The sequence below is a fragment of the Annulohypoxylon maeteangense genome, assembly GCF_022496945.1.
Source record: "Annulohypoxylon maeteangense strain CBS 123835 unplaced genomic scaffold GGS22scaffold_7, whole genome shotgun sequence".
In the NCBI taxonomy this organism is placed as follows: Eukaryota; Fungi; Ascomycota; class Sordariomycetes; order Xylariales; family Hypoxylaceae; genus Annulohypoxylon; species Annulohypoxylon maeteangense.
Window position 1 is genome coordinate 1293390 of NW_025953254.1, and position 19172 is coordinate 1312561.

The following is a 19172-nucleotide window of genomic DNA, read 5'->3' on the forward strand; positions in this document are numbered from 1 at the left end:
CCTTTGACTACCTCGTGGATCGGCCCGTGTCCCCAAATGGAAGGCGTTTAGCTGCTTCGTCTCGAACTCACGTATAAATGTTTCCGGGAAACTTTCGTTTCGAATTAGATATGTTTTATATACTCGAAAAGACCCATCTTAACGGCCCGTTTACGCCCTTTCGAGCGCTTGTCTCGGCTCTCTGCAGGATTCCGTCTCGAGACTAGAAATTGAATGACCAAGATCCGTTGGGCGTTCCACTTTTAACCTGGGGTTTGGAGAGCCATCAATAAGATCGCAAAAGCAAACGGGGGATTTTAATCCGAGCTTTGAGAGATCGAGGATAAAAAAGGTAGCCGAACGACATAAACGTCTCCAAGTTTTATATTCAAGGTGATAGGATGGGGTTAGAAACTTTGAAAATGTTCTATGTGCTAACGGTAGGGTAGGTAGGTATTAGACTGTGATCAATATATCCCCTATCTCGCCTATATAGGCTACTCACCAGCTTTAATAGTCAGTCGAGGCTAGATGTGGAAGACAGGGGATAATTTTCACGCAGAAGTACAGTGATTATTACAGGGCAAATGGCCCTATAACAGGATCTAATGCAGTTGAAGAATCTGCAGTTATTTCACACCACCAGAAAATCGTCGGGGCATTAACCAGATCTCGCCAAGCAGCTAGGAGATAAAGTACAGGCACAATTCGGCGAAATTAGCCAACTCGCCAACGGCCAAAGTGGTATTATTATCATTCTCGTTCATCCATTCAATACCTAGACCTATCCTTAGTACCTATCATCTAAATGCTATAAAAAATACAAGTTTGGCATCAATCATCATAAAAGTTAAATCGTCTAACTATACCTGACTTTCAGAAGTCGTAGAATCATAATATACACGTTCGACCCTGCAGCCTGTCTATGTGTGGTGGTCAATGTGGAATATGCTGTTGTCCCTGTTTCGTTTCCCGAGTGTATTGTAGAACTCTTCGCCGTACGCCAAATCCGTATGCAGGATATTGTTTGGAGAATCAAGTGTCAAAATTAAAATTTCATTTCGGTTTTCCCTGTTATTTTTTTTGTTTGTTCTTCTTCTTTCGCTTTATTTCAGTCCGGCCAAGGCAACGTTATGCATAGATCTCACGTCGTAATTGATATCTCGTTCATCGTGCTGTCGGACTTCTTGACGACTATCATGTGGATCGTCTCGATTTGGTCTGACACTGTTCTGAGAGCTGGGTCTTGGTCTCCGTGACGCAGAACTTGAATTAGAGTACCGTCTTCGCCTCTTGTCTTCTCTGCGCCCGCCACCCCTTAAGCTTGCGGTATCTGGTAAGGTGCTTTCTGAGGCACTGATCTGAGCTTCTTCGTTGTCTGTCACCGTCTGCATCTCGCCCGCTCTTATGCTCTTGTATTCTTCCAGCGCCCTCCGCAGGATCTGTCGCATGAAGGCCTTGTTGACATTCCTCCGAACTCGGTCGAAGTAGCGTACCACGTCACCGACAACCATGACCTGTGCGTCGTGATCGACTTCGACAATGTCGGCGTAGTTGGCCCGAGAGTCTTCCTTTACGCGGAGCTTGCCGGGACGTAGCTCGATTCCAACTGACGAATAGGGCAAACGCGCCCCACCAGCCGCCTCAGTGCTGTTGCTAGGTGTCGGATCGCCATTGGCGAAGATAAATCCTTGTTGGAAATGGTCGATACCAGGTTTAGCGAACTCATGTTTGCCGCCCACAGATATGGGTCTGGAATTAGAACTACTGTCAGCTAATGAAGATGGAAACCGGGATTTCGTGAAGTTGACGCGCCCACTTTCTCCCCCACGCAGATGCACCTAAATACCCCCAAAGGACGTCCATAGGCAGTTCGCGAAGAAAAGAACCATCGAAAAAGGTGTGGAGAGTGAATATAGGATGTCGGGACCGTTCACTTACATGCAGGCACAGTGATGAGGGAATGTATCGCTATGTCGAAGGACGATGAAACGACTGTATCCTAAACATTTCCATTCCCACTCGAATTCAGGTGCGTCGGCCCAGAGAAACTCGAATACCTAAAAAAGCCACCTTTCAGCCATCAATCTTCCGCCTTTTTGTTGCTTTGCTTTTTCGAAGACGGAAAAAGCAAAAAGTGAAACTTACGTCGCCAACTTGCAATTTGGATGCCGGCCCAATATCGTATCCCTTAAGTGCTATAAATTTGTCAGCGCTATAAGAGGTGGGAAAATAACACCAACCAGAGGGAATCCAACATGCGGCAGGAGTATGTAGGTAGGTATGAGGTATGAGGTATGTATGGGGCTTAAAACAACGTATGGTAGGCTACGAATCAAACTTACTCAAAGGATGAGCATCGGGGCCGTCCTGCGGCAATTCGGACGCATCGTCCCCATAACCTGAGTCACTTCTAATCGTTGCTTGGTCGCGTAGTCCCATCTCTGACGAGCCAGAAGAAAGGCCAGAAGAAAGGGAAGAAAAGAGGGAAAGGGTCATTAAGAAGGATGTGCCGATTTCGTTCGGAGTTATATCTGGGGGAGAAGGGATTACTCGGTTTACTAGGGGGGGGATTTGTTGTTACAGCAAGTTACAGCAAAACTAGTCCTAGGATGTCTTAACGATTATTGAGACTCCTTTTCTATTTGTCGGGCGCGGAGTCGGTGATGGTGCCCAACCCCATCAACTCCACATGAGATATGCAGCTCCTAGTAGCTCCCAGCATGTCCTGTAGTTGTCAATGGTTGCGGTCAGCGATAGGGTCCACCGCGTGCCGTTTTCCTAGTCTCACGGTACGAGAACTGCGAGAAGTGAGCCCAGATCACAGGGGGGACACGGCCCCCCGGGGATGAGGCGGCGGATGTGGATCAAGCAGCCCTTTGGCTGGCCAGCCAAAATCGACCACATCTCGTCACCGCCATTTGGCTCCCGCCAAATCCAAACGATTTTCGAGATAATGCAATTTCAGCGACCGCCCACAACACGAAAGGTCAAGAAGGGAAAGAAGGGCCAAAAGGGCAAATGACCTCCTCTGCTCCTTTAGTTGGTAGCCCTTAAATACGGTTCCTCCGTGATCGCATCCCGCGTACCTGACTCCGTTCGCTATCACCTGAGAGGCAGAGAAAGTCGATGAGCAAACTCTGGGTTTGCTTGCTCCCGTCCCGCTGTGGGGAGGAGACGCTTGATTTACTCGTGCGCTATTATGAAACGATTTTGAATCCATAATAGAGCGCCGATTATTATGCGAGGCATGAATCCGCGCTCGTGGTACCTGACGTCAAAAAGGACGAATACAATCGGCGCCACGAGGTTCTTCGAAGGGACCGAAGAGCCGATCATGATAGATGACATTATTCAGCCCGGCGGGGACGCCCCTATTGCCCCGTGATATCGGATCCGGAGCCGCCACAGCGACGTGGACGAATGCATCGCGAACATACATACTTCTGCCTATCTAGGAAGGGAGCGCTGCGAGGTATTTCCTCGTGAAGCCGGTTCTGCGACAAGACTAGACTCGAGTCTATATGGATAGAACATATGGAGTCATCATCATTTCTGCCCATTCTATTCGTCAACCACGAGTCTAGTGGATAGCTAGCAGCAAGATGTGCCATATTGCATCATTACTTACTCTTCCGTACCGCTTCTACTATTATTTAGAATCATCGAGAAGATTAGCACGAAACGTACGACAAATAATTACCGATTACGTTGGCTTTCAGATCACAACTGCATTAGTTCGCCTCGGTTCGCCTACGTAAAAAGTTCTTTCACTAATGTTGCCATTCTTCCCAACCTCATTCGTAGACGATCGCATTCATTCAGCTTGGCCCTTACTACTGTATCTACCTACTAGAAAGGATAGGTGGCCAGTCGCCTTCTCTGTATCCATACCCAGGTAGTATGTATATGTAGGGAGCGCTCACGCCACCGTAGGATTCCTCGCCGTTCCGATCTTGATTTCAATCATTCTGAAATGGAATATACTCAATTGACAGCTCAACAGTCGAGTTCCAAGTTATTAGCAGGGTGTTATTCGCAGAACGATGTCTCAGCGCATATGCGCCTCGAGTAGGCATCATGACGTCTTAAAATAAGCAATCTATACCGCCGAAAACCTGGATATAGTCGAACTATCAATTATTATCGAGTCTTCGCATTGGAAAACACCTACATACCTTGGTTGCTAAGCGGTAACTACAGTATCTACCTACCCATCCACATCCACCCATGGATAGCACATGCAATTCCCTATCTTCAGCTTTGGTTCCGGCTAATGCACTTATGCCATACCTTGCCCTGTCATTCTAATTTTCCAGCGCCTTCAGGGCTTAGCTCGGATGCTATACTAGAATCGAAGCTCCACACTCTCATGGATGTTGCATGATGATTATCGAAAGTCTACAGACTTAGCATTTCGCCTCCCTCATATCAAACGACGAAGAACGGTTAATCATATGCACGAGGTAGCCAATTCAGCTAGTCCGTCATATTTTCGAAGCATGAGAACAACACTAGACGATAGCTATAGGTCCTAACACGGTCGCATGTAAGTCATATTAGGTACTTACTACCTATGTACGTAAGTATGTTGCACCTCCAGCTATGAAATACGCACATGGAATTCGGGAATAGTATATTTTCCATCGGCCACCATATCTTACAAATTTAGGTTGTTAAATACGCCGTATTATATCATCCCGAACCTCAGTAGACTTCATAATGAAGGTAACACCAACCTACCGGTACCGAGAAGCTCAGTAGAGGATCACTCCTCGCGTTACTCAGACCATAGCATTCTGCTTATATCCAAGGAGCGGGGTTATCGGCATCATTTGATACCTACACTTGAGGAGAGATAAATAAATACACAAACACATAAAGTAAATAAATAAACAAATAAAGACTTCGGGGAAAATAGAAAGGATTAACTCCTATATTTAATGTCACCTGGTCACTTCCCGATCGTAACTCCCTTATGTCCTTCTTGATCTCGATAAATATATCCTTCCGGAGGTACTCTATAAAAGTGCATTTCTGACTGTCATATAACACAGACCTTTCAAATTTTCTGACAGATTTCCCATCCGACAAGAGGTAGGTAGGTAGGTCGGTATATTCATTCGTTTGCCTTGCCTGTTGCCTTGCTTTTCACCGCCCCCTTCGCTGCCTTATCAATTGATGGCTATAAAAGTAGTGGCAAAGTGCACTCAGATTGATGTAGCACATGGCCTAATGGTCTAGCCGGAGGCTGTGTAGGTAGGTATTGTCTGCATCACCATAACCTCAGAAATCCCACCGGGCATCTCGGGTTTGACAAAATATCCTAATTTCTCATTACTAGCGAATGCGAGACTATCTACCTAAGGACGAACGAGGCCACCAGGTGAGGTATCAATATTATTGTAGGGAGGAGAGGGATGGTGCCGCATCTTACGGAGCCAAGACTCTTAGAATCAGGAGGTGAATGGCACAGTAGTTACTTATCTTTCCAATCAACCCGCGTTTCTCTTCTACATTATTCTATCCATCCACAACTACCTTAGGAACGATGCAGAGAATCGCCAGTAATCGTCATAGCGGCGGGTCTAGGAGCCCTTCCCCCCTATTAACCTTCGAAGATATCGCGCCAAGCAATGCGGAGACGATGCTCTGTTCTGCATGCCAGAGAATCTTCGCGCAGACACCACGCCCCCTGGCCAAATATGACAGGCTCTGGGTCGACATTGCAGCGAATTGCTATGTCCCCAGGGAAGAAGCAACGCGACTACCGCATCACCCGACTCAGCAAAGCTTCGACCAAGCCGTCCAAGATGGTTGCTTCATCTGTACCAAAGTTGACGTCGCCCCGGCGGGGAAGCCAGTTAAACCCTCGTCTTCAATTATGGGGATTAATTCCCAGCGATCGTACTGGCAGAGTCTGGTCAAGATCATTTCCATGGAAACCGATGAAGCGCATCATGCGACACTGCGGTACAAAGTAACCGTCTACAACGTGTGTGAAATCGGGGAGGAAGTACAGGGGAGAGCGAAAAGTTTCTTCATGGTCCCAGGCGAGTTGAATTTTCATGTTAACGAGATAGTCGTCCTCGTATTGATACCAGAGCAGTCCGTGGACGGAAACCCGAGTTGAACGTGCCGGCCAATGGCCGCTTATCGCAGATCAAGAAATGGATGACTGCCTGCTGTCGACATCATGAGTGGGGTTGTGTGAAATACCGTCGTCATGAATGGGCGAGACCCTCGCGCCTTATCAATGTGGGGCCCAGGGGACAGGATTTCGTCTCATTGGAGCTGTTCGAGAATATACGAGACCTGGATGTTCCGTACATCACTATGAGCCATAGATGGCTAGAGCCAAGACCGCCGGTGCTTGAGAGAGGCAATATGGCAAAGCTCATGAGGAGCGGTGTCTCGATCTCGAGTTTGCCTCGAAGTTATCAGGATGCTATAAGCATTGTCCGATATGTAGGGATTAGATACCTATGGATCGATTCCCTCTGCATATTGCAGGACTCGCAAGAAGATTTCGATAAGGAGGCAAAGCGTATGGGGAATATCTACGCTGGAGGTGTTTTCAATATCGTTGCTTCGAACTCGGGTAACTGGAAAACGGGGTTATTTTCGAACAGAACCGATAAGGGGCTGATACCAATTGTTCAGCCTTCGTGGCCGGATATAGGAAACGATAAGGTTTTCGCCATCAATCCCGAGGGCGTCGATGCTTCAGAACGGATCTTACTAGGGCGCCATTTATATAATAGGGGGTGGATTCACCAGGAAGTTCATCTAGCCCTTTCGAATTTGTTCTGCACCGAACGTCAGCTGTGGTGGGCATGCTTAGAGGGGACTTGTTGCGAAACCTATCCCGGGGGCTTGAACGAAGTGTTTCATGGGATGGGATATAGGACCAGTCGACTTGGAATTATACGTACGCTCGTGGTTCCGGAAATCAACCCCCCTTTTTGGCATAAGTTACACAAGAAACAGGGTGATCAAACGTTCGAAAGCCGTTTATTCGTATATGCCTGGTTAAAGCTCGTCCAGATATATTCGGGATCAATAACTACACAATCAGATGATAAACTGGTTGCGATAGGTGGCATAGTAGAGCTGTTGCGTGAGTGGATATGTACGACACGGTGCAACCCGGAGCCCGGTTATTTCTCTGGAATGTGGCGATACTGTCTTCTCGAACAACTAACCTGGTGTGCTTATGGATCATACAGGGCTAACACACTGGACTGCAGGTGGACGGGTACGTATAGGATACCTACCTGGTCGTGGGCCAGTATCAACGGCGCAGTGTTTTACGATCATATAACCGGAGAAGAATATACCCACGACTGGATCTTACCCGGGGCTTCTAAACCGTCAAAGCCGTTAGCGAAGATACTATCATTAAGCACCACGGGATTGGATCCACTCGGCCGAACAAGTAATCGAAATATTCTGAAGATCCAAGGAGCGACATTCCCTGTCTCGTTTAAGACCAGGGAATTAGATCCAATGGTATGGGCAGACATCGAGTACAACCAGTCCGGGTCGATTAAACGATTAGGAATCCAAATCTACTTCGACTGTTCCGAGGAGCTCCTAGAAGCGGAGAATGACCAGAGTGGATATATCGCAATGCCATTGCTTCTGCAGGAATCGAAACAGGAACGCGGTCTTTTTCTCATCTTGAGAGGTATTGTATTACATAAAATAGGCGACGATGAAGAGATGCAACTGTATAAACGATGTGGGTATTTCGATAGCCGGTTTACGCATTGGTCTAGGGGTGAGCTCATATTGAATACGATCGCTAAGAACCCTCTGGTCAAGGATGACTCTGTATATAGCGTCGATGACATTTATCTCATAACTTAATATCAAGTAAATTCGGAAGAGGAATAGATATACTCGAGAAATTTTTGTGCATCCAGCTAAATTCGGGAAACTTTTCCAATTTTTCGCCCACACATTACCACCCCCTACTACCAAACGCCATAAACAGCATGCATGGCAAACCCAGCATCTTACAAGGGAAGTCTCTCATGCTTAAAGCTCTTCTTCCCCTCGCCCTCGCCATACGCAGCCGTTATATGACCGTGCCCTCGGATCTTATACTTATAGATCATCAAGCCTTCCAAGCCCACCGGACCGCGGGAGTGGATTTTATTCGTGCTAATACCGACCTCGGTACCGAAACCGTACCTCATGCCGTCGGCAAACCGGGTGGAAGCATTCCAGTACACACCCGCCGCGTCCACGCTCGACATGAACTGCTCAGCGAGTTCAGACGAGCTAGTTAAGATGACGTCCGTGTGTTTGGAGCCGTGGGTGTTGATGTGAGCGATCGCTTCGTCGATATCAGCAACAGCCTTAACAGCAAGCGTCAAGCTAAGGAATTCGGTATCAAAGTCAGCGTCTTCGGCGTCCTTCAGCTTGGAAGCTAGATTCGAAGGCAGTGTTTTGATGAGACTCGCTTTAGTCTTGGCGTCGCAGCGCAGAGTAACTCCTTTCGCAATGAGACTACCGGCTGCCAAAGGGAGAACGGTTTCAAGGGCGGATTCTTGGACTAGGAGCGTTTCCAAGCTGTTGCATGCGGCGGGGTAGCTGGTCTTTGAGTCGACGAGGACGTCGGATGCCATTCGAGGATCTGCGGATTTCTCGAGGAATATCGAGCATAGACCATCTGCGTGGCCGAGAACTGGGATCTTGGTGTTTGATTTGATGTACTTGACCAGATCGTTGGAACCTCGGGGGATTACAAGATCGATGTATTGGTCTAGGTCCAGGAGCTGCGGTATCACATCTCTTGTCGTGACGAGCTGGATAGCACCATTAGGAACCTTTGTCTTCTCTAAGGCCGCAGAAATAGCCTTAGAGATAGCAATAAAAGACTCTGTTGACTCTTTTCCTCCTTTTAGAATAGCAGCGTTACCCGATTTTATCGCCAGAGAGGCGATGTTCGCAATAACCTCAGGTCGTGCCTCAAAGATAATTAAAAGAACACCAATGGGGCAAGTGACCCTCGTCAACTCCAGGCCGTCATCCAGCTTAGTTCTTAAGGTAACTTTGCCAACTTTGACACAATTAGTTGCGTGCCTCATAAGCATCTAGTTCACCAGCAACAGTGGTGACTCACCGGGATCTTCAAGACCTCTCACGTCAAGTATGCCCTTCAGCATATCTTCCCATTTTCCCTTCTTTCCGAGATCTAACCTCGAAACCAGGCTCTGGCTTAACTGGCCGCTTTCTGCTGCTACACGTGCAGCCTCAAGATCGCGAGCATTGGCCGCGAGGATATCTTTCTTGGCAGCAGTCAGGCCGGCATGGATGGCAGTCAATGCATCGTTTCTGGCATATTCGGATAGCGTAGCAAGCACATGCGATGCTTCTTTTGCCGCCTTTGCGGCTTCAGCCGGGGATGCGTTTGTGAGAGACATTGCCTAGTAACCTGGTGTCTGAGATGGTATCGTTAAACATTCCTATATCGGCTGAAAATGACTATGATGCAAGTGGCTAATCACGGCTCAGGTTATCAGCGGTTATTGGGTGGCAGGATGGTGGGATATCATCGGTAGGTTACCCCACACCCCACTAAGACTCACTAGCCACAGTGGCTGTGTAAATGTAATTGGCCACATTGGAGTTCCCAAACTAGACGATATTCGTAAATTTCTGTTATCACCATCTTGTTGCCGATGTACTGCTGCTAGCCTTGTAAAATAAATCCATGGTCCCAATGACTCGCCGAAATTCTATTTACTATGTCTCGTACTGTACGAGGTAGAGTTGCTCTCACAAATACTACCTATCTTCTAACTGAATCTCCTAACGAGCTAAGATTCATCGATCTCGGCGACGAATAGATGAGTTTTCAACGAAGCTACAGATATTGTACCTCAAGTGGTGTGTTCTGCGACGTACGATTAATTACCTGGCTAGCAGCATTATCCTTCCATTTCTCCTTCGCAAATATCGTATCCGAGCGATTCATAGATGACGAGCTTTCGATCTATCCGGAACATTATTGTCTTACGCGTCACGATTCAACGCCACTCTTATGCGTCCATGTCGACATGGAAGGTAGTGAATAACAGGTGTGAGGATACAACAAAGTTCCAGTGATTCCACGTCTAGTAAAATATCATAGTTGATAAGCAGTCAACTATCGCACACTTCCGCCGGGGATAGATCCTAGCGCCGATATGTTCCATTCGCATGGATATATCGCAGGCTAGTACCAGAGAATCACCCGCAATCGTGTCCCGGGATCTTCAGAATGTAACCTTCTAGAGGGACGATTTTCTTCCTGGCTATGGCCTGGCGTATCGGAACCGCTAACCGAATGGAATCTTTGACCCGCGGACTGAGTCTCGGGTTTTTCGGCTTTCCGCGCGCAGATGCAATTCCCGTTTCTGCAGCTCGTCCCCACACGAACTAAAGCAGTGAATCGGCCAACCGCTTCAGAAAAGCTTACTTTCGCCGTTTCGTTATACTAACCTTGGTAGGTAGGTTGGAAAGTCCCTATGATAGGTCCACTACCCGATTGACAATACTTACCTTGCCTCTCTTTGACCTTGACCCCTGGTGATTCTATCAGTATAGGACCTAGGTAAATTTTTGCCATTTTATTACTTCACCGTCTAACCCCCCAACCTCTAAGTTCTTGATGTCGGGGTTTCTATCGTCTTGGTAATATCCTACATTCGTTCATGAAGTCCATGAAGCATCACGGCCCAATACTATCATAAGATTCTCAATTTGGTATTAAAATCAGATCATCCACTCCCGCTGAAACCTCTGCCTTGTTCCCCCGATATCGGTTATTCCATTGTCGGTCCAGATAACCTAGGTTATAGTCAAGGGTCATTACCGTTCATTGTTCACTAGAAGCTCCATCAATATGACTATTGATCCAGAGAAGATAGAGAGAAAATCAGAAGATGTTGGGCTCGATACAGGTCATTCAGATGACAAGAAGACTACTGCATCCATCGCTAGCTCGACTCGTGACGTGGATGATGATTCGATAGACATCGTTCCTGAGCGGATATTAACAACAAATGGCATACCAGTCGACGAAGAAGCTGCGGTTGCTACCACAAAAGAACGAGCCAGGTCGCAAGCATCGTCTACTCGGTCCAGGGCATTGTCTGTAGTGCCAAGACTAAAGCGACGAGGGTTCCTCGCGCAATTGACGCTCATTCCAGAGGTTGAGCGGCCTTACGACTATCCAGATAAAGTCAAATGGACAATAACTGTCTTCATAGCATTAGCAGCGTGCGCTGCGCCGATGGGCTCTGCTATCTTCTTTCGTAAGCATACCTACATGTCTTTTATTAAACCGTAGCATAAAACTTGGCAAATAAGTACCATAAAACTCACGTAAATTTTGTTAGCTGCCCTCCCGGAGATGTCTAAAAGTCTCAATGCATCGCCGACGGTGGTGAACTTGACGGTAGCGTTATATATGCTTGCCATGTCGATCTTCCCACTATGGTGGAGTTCCTTCTCCGAGACCCTAGGGCGACGTAATATCTACCTGTCGTCATTCTTCCTAAATGTCGTGTTCTCCCTCTTAAGCGGCCTAAGCGTTAATATCGCCATGTTGATCGTCTTCCGTGTCCTCTCCGGCGGAGCTGCCGCTTCCGTGCAGGCCGTCGGCGCAGGTACCATAGCTGATATATGGGAGCCCCGAGAACGTGGTCGCGCCATGGGTTATTTCTACCTAGGGCCGTTATTGGGCCCCCTTTTAGCCCCCATCATCGGCGGCGCGCTAACGGAAGGTTTTGACTGGAGAGGCACAGAATGGTTCCTCACCGCATACGGCGCCGTCGTGCTCGTGCTCATTCTCTTCTGCGTGCCAGAAACCCTAGCAAGGCGTACCCCCGTAACTACGGTCCAAACTTCGCCCGCCAATGACCTATCCCGCGTCTCCACCACGCGCTCGGTACAGGTATACACCAAGAAAGCCGCAGTATGGCTAAAACGATGTTTCCTCGACCCCCTCGAAATCATAATGTACCTACGCTTCCCCGCCGTCGCAATAACCGTGTATTACGCCGCCATAACCTTCGGCTCCCTCTACATCCTCAACATCTCCCTGCAGTCCTCTTTCTCAAAAGAACCGTACAACTACTCAGCCATCATAATCGGCCTCCTCTACCTCCCAGGATCACTAGGCTACTTCGCAGCGAGCATGTTAGGCGGGCGCTGGATCGACCGCATCATGGTACGCGCGGCGGAAAAGGCGCAGCGCTACGACGCGAACGGCAAGCTCGTCTACCTCCCCGAAGACCGCATGCGCGAGAACGCCTGGACGGCCGCGACCCTATACCCCGGCGCGCTGATCTGGTCCGGCTGGACGCTGCAGTACGGGATCCATTGGGCTGCGCCGTCCGTGGCGAATTTCTTCTTCGGCGTTGGGAGTATGTTGGTTTTTAGCGCTGCGACGACGATGCTTACGGAGTTCATGCCCGGCCGGAGTAGTAGCGGTGTGGCGCTTAATAATTTCGTGAGGAATATATTGAGTTGTACGGGCGGTATCGTGGGGCAGCCGTTGATCGATGTGATGGGCGTGGGGTGGCTGATGACGCTTGTGGGGTTGGTTTCGTGGATAAGTGGGAATGTGTGTATTTACTTCCTGCGGAAGAATAGTCGGAAGTGGAGGGCGCAGATGGATAAGGCTTTGAATAATAAGTAAGTCGGGCTGGGTTGGATGTTTGGACTCTAGAGGGTCTACATACCTACCTAGTACCGAGGGGGTTGGGAACTTCCTCTTATGATGTGATGTGATGCTACGATTTTGACGGGATTTCTTAGGTAGGGGGGTGAGGTAAAGTGGAGGATAAAAGTTTTGGTTGGAATAGTTACCTACGTATATATGAGATGGATGAGATCAATGATACTACGTATATACATACCCACTACCTTATATATTCACCTATCTTCCTCTTGATCCATACCTAGGACCAAGGTTCCTTACACGATCACGAAATCCACAAAACAAACCACGTCATCCTCTTTCCCATCCCCTTAAACCCCACCAAACAACGCCCCAAGCTTATCCAACTCAACATTCCCACCACTAAACACAACACCCACATCCCAGCCCTCCTCCCCAGCCTCCCTCTCCACCAACGCCCTAAACCCCTCATCATACAGCACAACCGCAAGCGGCACCGCCGAGCTAGGCTCGATCACAACCTTCAACCGCTCGTACGCGAGCTTCATCGCGCTCTTGATCTGCTCCTCGGTCACGGCGTATAACCCAGACACGAGCCGTCGCTCGTAGATCACGGACCACGGGACCGCGCCGACGGGCGTGCGCAGACCGTCGGCGATGGTGAGAGTCTTTACGCTGGTGATCCGCGACCCGGATTCGAAACCCCGCTTTCCGTCGTCGCCGCCTTGGAACGAGGGCTCGCTGCCGAAGACGCGGATCCCGGTTCCTTCGCAGGCGAGGGCTACGCCGGAGAGCACTGCAATTACATTAGTTGGATATGGGTCAATTAGTTTGGCTGGTTTGAGTTTGTGATGCGGATTGGTGGGAGGGTTAGAACAGAGGTTGAGAAAAGGGGTAACGAGAAGGAACGCAATGCGAGAAAACAAAAAAGAAGAGTCTGCCTATCCTGGGATCGAACCAGGGATCTTCTGATGTTTCTGTTTCGAGATAACAGTCAGACGCCTTGACCACTGGGCCAATAGGCAGTTGCGTTCGTTGATGTGCTTGCCATTAAACAAACTTATATGGCGGTACAGCACAGTGTCTACGTCATCGGGGGGTATCGCAATCGAATGGCTCCCAAATTCAGACTGAAGAGCGAATAATACGGGTATTCATATGTAAGTGTAACTTACTGCCACCGCCTCCACAAGGCGTAATAATAGCGTCGAGACCTTTCTTCGTCGTCGGCTTTCCGCTCTTTTCCGCCTCCTCGGCTATCAAGAGTTCGACTTGTTCTTGGAACTCGAGACCTACAGTACCTTGACCTAGGACAATATCCGGGTGGTCATAGGGAGGCACAAGACGGGCGCCGGTATCTTCAATGACCTTTGCGGTGACGGCCTCGCGTTCAGTGCTAGTGCTGCCGCTGAAGATCACGTTGGCGCCGTAGCCCTTGGTCGCGGCGATCTTTGGAGGCGCCGATATCGTCGGCATGACGATGTAAGCGGGTATGTTGTTAGTGCGGGCTGCGAGTGAGAGAGCTTGTGCATGGTTTCCTTGATTTTGTTAGTCATACCATTTAGTAAACTGTGTAATAGAAAAGAGGCGTTTTTGGTTTTTTAAAAAAAGAGAATTTTTGAGATGTACTCATCGGCGTGTAAGTTATAGGGGAATTGATAGAAAATAGGGACCATTGATAAAGCAGAAATGGGATTTTCTCTGCGAGACGGGATGTTGTTCTCGTAGAGTTGTCAACCGATTTAATCCTCAACTCTTTTCTCCTCGATACAACACATAGTCGGCTGAGGCTGCCCCTTTACCTCCTCGGTCGCATAATAGAGACCAACACCCTTTCTTATCCCGCCCTCAACACTTCACCCCTTAAGCGTAGCGCCCAACAAGAGACGGCATTCGAAAACCTACTAAGTACTTACCTAATGAAGCAGCAACAAATAACAACTCCAACTGAAAAGGGAGAACCCATAAGAAAACTTCAGGCATAAACTAGTACATCCCCTCCAACTAAGAGAAGAAGAAAGAAAAGCACAAAACCCACCAGAGCTATGCGTAACAACCCCCCTCTCCCTACCGCCACCCTCAAGCCACCCCGGCTCCTTCTTCAACCTCTCAATGGCATGAAAAGCGCCACGGGCCTTAAAAGCGCCCACCTTCTGAAAATTCTCACACTTGAACCAAAGCCTAAGTTTCGGTTTCGCCTTCCCCTCCCCCGACGCCGGCAAAGAAGCAAGCTCCGAGAGCGAGGAGCTGGAGATAACCGGAGTCCGATGTATAAACGGCTCGATGAGTTTCCGAGCTTCGGCGACTGAGGCGCGGGTTAGGGGTAGTGAGGTTGAGGGGTCTGCCATTGTATAGAGGCGTATGTCTCGGATGACTAAGATAAGATCTTATATAATAGACCGGTGGGTAAGGGGTATAAGCTGCGAAAGTACTAGGTAGATTGAAATCTGACTCGTCCTTCCAGAATCCTTCCCAAGCCAACGGTTTTATGCTGGGGAAGAAAGAACTTGGCGAGTAGAGAAGTCTAGACCGAGCAAGCCTCTATCTAACCAGTCACAAATCTACGATTTGTTATCGAGGTCCGATAACGGAGGGGGGGACGCCTCAGAACGTATCACGCAGGGCGTAGTGAACAATTTTAGAAATGTTTCATGAAAACTGGACTACAGCAACTTTTGGGGCCCTTCCCCAAGATCCTCGTGAGATATGTATGAACGTTTGCAACCCGGAATCCTGAATAGGTACTTTTACAAAAGCTCCTCCTTTTGTTCCCCGGGGAATATGCCTTCACCATTTAGTTTACCGTTCCGTAATTTTTTTTCATTAAAAACGCCAAATGCACTTATTTTTGGTTCTCGGGTCGGAGGGATCTATATAATCAAAGTGATTAGTCAAACGAACAAAATCCCAAAATGGATATAATAGACCCGCTAGGAAGCCATGTGTGAATCTTACCTTACGGCCTTGCCGGCCTTCCAGATCTCCATATTGCGGATCTCCTCCATCTCCGCCTCAAACTTCTGTCGGTAGTCCTTCTGGCCGTTGTACTCGAGCGATCGCTTGGTCTCGCTACCATCTCGGACGGAGTCGTATAGCTGGTTGAAAACAGGCTTCAGGGCAGACTTGAACTTAGGAGTCCAGTCAATGGCACCTCGTCGGGCAGTAGTGGAGCAAGCCTCGTACATCCAGTCCATACCGTTGGCACCAATCAAGGGGTACAAGCTCTGGGTAGCCTCCTCAACGGTCTCGTTGAAAGCCTCGCTAGGAGAGTGGCCACGCTCTCGGAGAACCTCGTACTGGGCAAGGAACATACCGTGGATACCACCCATCAAGCAACCACGCTCGCCGTACAAGTCAGAGTAGACCTCCTTCTCAAAGGTGGTCTTGTAGAGGTAACCACTGCCGACGGCAACACCGAGGGCCTGGGCCTTCTCCTCAGCCTTACCAGTGACATCCTGGAAGACGGCGTAGGAGGAGTTGATACCACGGCCCTCGCGGAAGAGAGATCGGACAGTTCGGCCAGAGCCCTTGGGAGCAACGAGAATGACATCAATGTCCTTGGGGACATCGACCTTGGTAACATCCTTGAAGACGGGGGAGAAACCATGGGAGAAGTAGAGGGTCTATAAACTGTCAGCATTTTTGAGCTTTATATGGATGACTCATATTACCGCACCTTTCCCTTGGTGAGTTGGGGCTTGATAGCGGGCCACGTCTCGCTCTGGGCAGCGTCACTGAGCAAGTTCATGACGATGGTACCTTTAGAGATAGCCTCATCAACCTCGAAGAGGTTCTTGCCGGGAACCCAGCCATCTTGAATGGCATCCTTCCACGACTGGCCGTTCTTTCGGACACCGATGATGACGTTTAGGCCGTTGTCACGGAGGTTAAGACCCTGGCCGTGACCTTGGGAGCCGTAGCCGATGAGGGCGAGGGTGTCGTTCTTGAAGTAGTCCTTTAAAAGATATTAGTAGTTGTTTCGACAGAGATATTGAATATTAATATTAATTTCAAGGACTCACCAAGAGCTTCTCCTTGGGCCAGTCGGCACGCTCTACAATACGATATTAGTCATTGACAAGCACTATGCTTTTATAACAGTAAATTGCACCAACCATAAACCTCCTCGGGGGTTCCAGCAAAGTCGATGGTCTTGACACCACGGATCTGTTGTTGAACGGCGCCAGCTACAGCAGGGCGGGCCTTGATGGTGGCTCGAGCGATGTTAGACGCAGCAACGAACGAACGTGTCTGTACAGCGGGCGAAGCCACACGGCGAGCCAATTGGCTACGAAGGGCCTTGGAAAAGCCTCTGGAAGCCATCGTGAAGAATGTGAATTGACTGGAGATCGAAGGGAAGAGGTGTAGTCAAGAGACACGATGGTTATAATTGTATTGTATAAATTTCAATTGGGCTCTTGCAAGTCAGAATTTTTCAACACTTTTTTTTTTTTAACTTTTACCAGGGTCATCCGCTTCGGTAGCTACTGCTAGGAAGCTAACGACTAGGTACTAGGTAGCTGTGCGATTTCGGCGGTGAGTCTGCGCATACAGCCAATGGTGGGGTAATTGAACCTGTGAGAACCGGTCCGGTCAATGTGAGTGTGGGGCAGGGTACATTTGGTGGTAATACAGTTTCATATTGAGCAACCATCCATGTCATTGAATTGGCAGTGATGATGGAGTACAGCATTGACATGGATATCGAGCAGGTACTACATATGTATCCAAAAGGTATCGATAGGGCAGGTTGGCGATAGGTACCTAGGTATCTACCGGGTGGTAAATCTCGGGCTATAAAATCATCAACTGTACAGACATATATGGATGAATAGTATTTACTCACTATTTACTACCTAGTAGCTAGTAGCGAGACGAATATAAGAGAATTAAAATGGCGCTAAAGAAAGACCTCAGTATCGTGAATCTTATTGTATTCGTGCGCCAGTATCTATCTATCGTGTACGGCCAGTTGCCGTTCATGCAATGCGTTGCCCCTGACTGTTAAAGTCCATGATATTGTTGCCATAGAATTCCTATGGCAGAGACGATAAGGTAGCAATTTCGTCCATGGCTCCAAGTAAATGCGGTTCCTCGTAAACGCCTTGCTATGTGTCTTCTGCAAAGCCGATGTAAAGCTTCGTCCTGTGCTGTGTCCTTTCGTTATCTCTCCCTCCGACTCGTATGATGATCGGATGTATCCGTCACCAAACCTAACCTTGGAAGTCATTATTCCTAAGTTTATGAAGAAGTCTCCTGATTGGGTGTAACCACTGAGTTTTTCCAGTTGAGTAGATTCATTTTGTCTAATGCGTCGGAGCACGCTATGTTCGCCCAGTCATCACGCGGTCGTATAATACCCCTCTTATGGAACCACCGCTCATGGTTGAACGAACATTTCGGCGGAAGACCTCTCTGCTTGCTCGTAGGTCATCGGCAGCTTCCTTATTAAGAGGATCCGAGGCGTTCGGCTCAAGGAATAGGAACTGTAATCCAACGATAACGGCATTAAGGTTCAGTACAGGCTTCCAGTCCTCGCGCAGAATATTCAGGCACACCTTGCCCTCAAGGTCGATATTTGGATGGTAGATCTTCTGCTGGCAGCGCACTTTGGGAGGCTCATGCGGATAGTTCGGTCCCATAGTGAAAGTAAAGGTAAATCGGCCGCCGTGGTAAATGCCTTCGTCGGGGTTGATCTCGAGGATAAAGTTGAGGATATCATCGGGGTCGGGAAATATTGTCTTCATGGTCGAGCCCAAGGATAGCTCGGAAAGATCTATATAGGCTCGAAGTTTAGCTATCCCATAATCCAAATATACAACATATAACACTTTATCTTACCTTTCTGCACCCGAAGCTGAGCAGGTGTTACCTTCTTCTTCTTGCCAGCTGCGCCATCCGCGTTGTCGGCTTTTTGCTGGGCCGATTTCTAACAAGTCGTTATGATCAGAATGCGCAACTTAGTAGAATGCTGTAGGAATAGTAATGCGACTTACCATAGACCAGATCTTTAACATCTTGGCGGTTGTGTGATAGATTATAATTGGGGGGTTGAATGAGTGACAAACGTCTCCGATGAAGCGGTAAAAGGCGATTTATATGGAAATGAATGGTAGAGGGTAGATTATCAAAGCCACCGTCGATTTGTAATCTTGACCAAAATTAAGAAACTGTCTGTTAGGGAGAAGTTAGAGCGTTAACGTTGTCTCGTGATAAGACACAATCGAATGCTTTAAGAAGTTACAACGTTGAGGAAGCCTTGCCAGTTTGCGACCTGACGCCCGGACCAAGGCACTTACCTAACCCAGTCCGACGGGACTACGTAAGGTCCCACTAATCTGCCTTACGTAATAGATTTTAAGCTTATCTAACACCCCAGTAGATATATAATGCCAGGCATTTGCATGCTCACTAATTTATTATTTTATTACCGCATATGAATGTCTCAATACTAGCATCCATACAAACAACGATCCTACTAACTTACAACTCTCACCGAATACTCAACATTACA

General features: G+C 48.3%; 7 protein-coding genes and 1 non-coding gene across 8 annotated transcripts; 2 read left to right on the forward strand and 6 right to left on the reverse strand.

Moving 5' to 3' along the window:
* Window positions 1-1085: 1085 nt before the first annotated feature.
* On the reverse strand, window positions 1086-2421 carry GGS22DRAFT_188116 (uncharacterized protein; the record flags this gene model as incomplete). Its single annotated transcript, XM_047964687.1, has 4 exons — window positions 1086-1731; window positions 1921-2039; window positions 2128-2177; window positions 2325-2421. 4 exons carry the CDS (start codon window positions 2419-2421, stop codon window positions 1086-1088), a joined length of 912 nt encoding a protein of 303 aa, XP_047819661.1.
* A 2812-nt stretch (window positions 2422-5233) lies between these two features.
* Window positions 5234-7926, forward strand: GGS22DRAFT_134942 (HET-domain-containing protein). The gene is made up of 3 exons (XM_047958557.1): window positions 5234-5238; window positions 5324-6032; window positions 6089-7926. Exons 2-3 carry the CDS (start codon window positions 5531-5533, stop codon window positions 7849-7851), a joined length of 2265 nt encoding a protein of 754 aa, XP_047819662.1. The 5' UTR covers window positions 5234-5238; window positions 5324-5530; the 3' UTR covers window positions 7852-7926.
* A 74-nt stretch (window positions 7927-8000) lies between these two features.
* GGS22DRAFT_179520 (gamma-glutamyl phosphate reductase) lies at window positions 8001-9413 on the reverse strand (the record flags this gene model as incomplete). Its single annotated transcript, XM_047963687.1, has 2 exons — window positions 8001-9049; window positions 9113-9413. 2 exons carry the CDS (start codon window positions 9411-9413, stop codon window positions 8001-8003), a joined length of 1350 nt encoding a protein of 449 aa, XP_047819663.1.
* A 1463-nt stretch (window positions 9414-10876) lies between these two features.
* GGS22DRAFT_188119 (major facilitator superfamily transporter multidrug resistance) lies at window positions 10877-12676 on the forward strand (the record flags this gene model as incomplete). The annotated part of the gene is made up of 2 exons (XM_047964688.1): window positions 10877-11288; window positions 11373-12676. 2 exons carry the CDS (start codon window positions 10877-10879, stop codon window positions 12674-12676), a joined length of 1716 nt encoding a protein of 571 aa, XP_047819664.1.
* Window positions 12677-13002: 326 nt separating this feature from the next.
* GGS22DRAFT_162101 (tryptophan synthase beta subunit-like PLP-dependent enzyme) lies at window positions 13003-15181 on the reverse strand. Its single transcript, XM_047961174.1, has 3 exons — window positions 14697-15181; window positions 13834-14196; window positions 13003-13454 (listed from the first exon to the last, which is right to left on the reverse strand). The coding sequence occupies exons 1-3, from the start codon at window positions 15004-15006 to the stop codon at window positions 13009-13011; spliced, it is 1119 nt and encodes a 372-aa protein (XP_047819665.1). The 5' UTR covers window positions 15007-15181; the 3' UTR covers window positions 13003-13008.
* On the reverse strand, window positions 13596-13683 carry GGS22DRAFT_t60. Its single transcript has one exon. It is a non-coding gene; the product is annotated as a tRNA-Asn (tRNA).
* Window positions 15162-17068, reverse strand: GGS22DRAFT_134953 (ketol-acid reductoisomerase). The gene is made up of 5 exons (XM_047958559.1): window positions 16774-17068; window positions 16681-16712; window positions 16335-16613; window positions 15614-16281; window positions 15162-15528 (listed from the first exon to the last, which is right to left on the reverse strand). Exons 1-5 carry the CDS (start codon window positions 16979-16981, stop codon window positions 15501-15503), a joined length of 1215 nt encoding a protein of 404 aa, XP_047819666.1. The 5' UTR covers window positions 16982-17068; the 3' UTR covers window positions 15162-15500.
* Window positions 17069-17955: 887 nt separating this feature from the next.
* On the reverse strand, window positions 17956-18909 carry GGS22DRAFT_134950 (putative NEDD8 conjugating enzyme). Its single transcript, XM_047958558.1, has 3 exons — window positions 18655-18909; window positions 18500-18587; window positions 17956-18434 (listed from the first exon to the last, which is right to left on the reverse strand). The coding sequence occupies exons 1-3, from the start codon at window positions 18673-18675 to the stop codon at window positions 17983-17985; spliced, it is 561 nt and encodes a 186-aa protein (XP_047819667.1). The 5' UTR covers window positions 18676-18909; the 3' UTR covers window positions 17956-17982.
* Window positions 18910-19172: the final 263 nt, after the last annotated feature.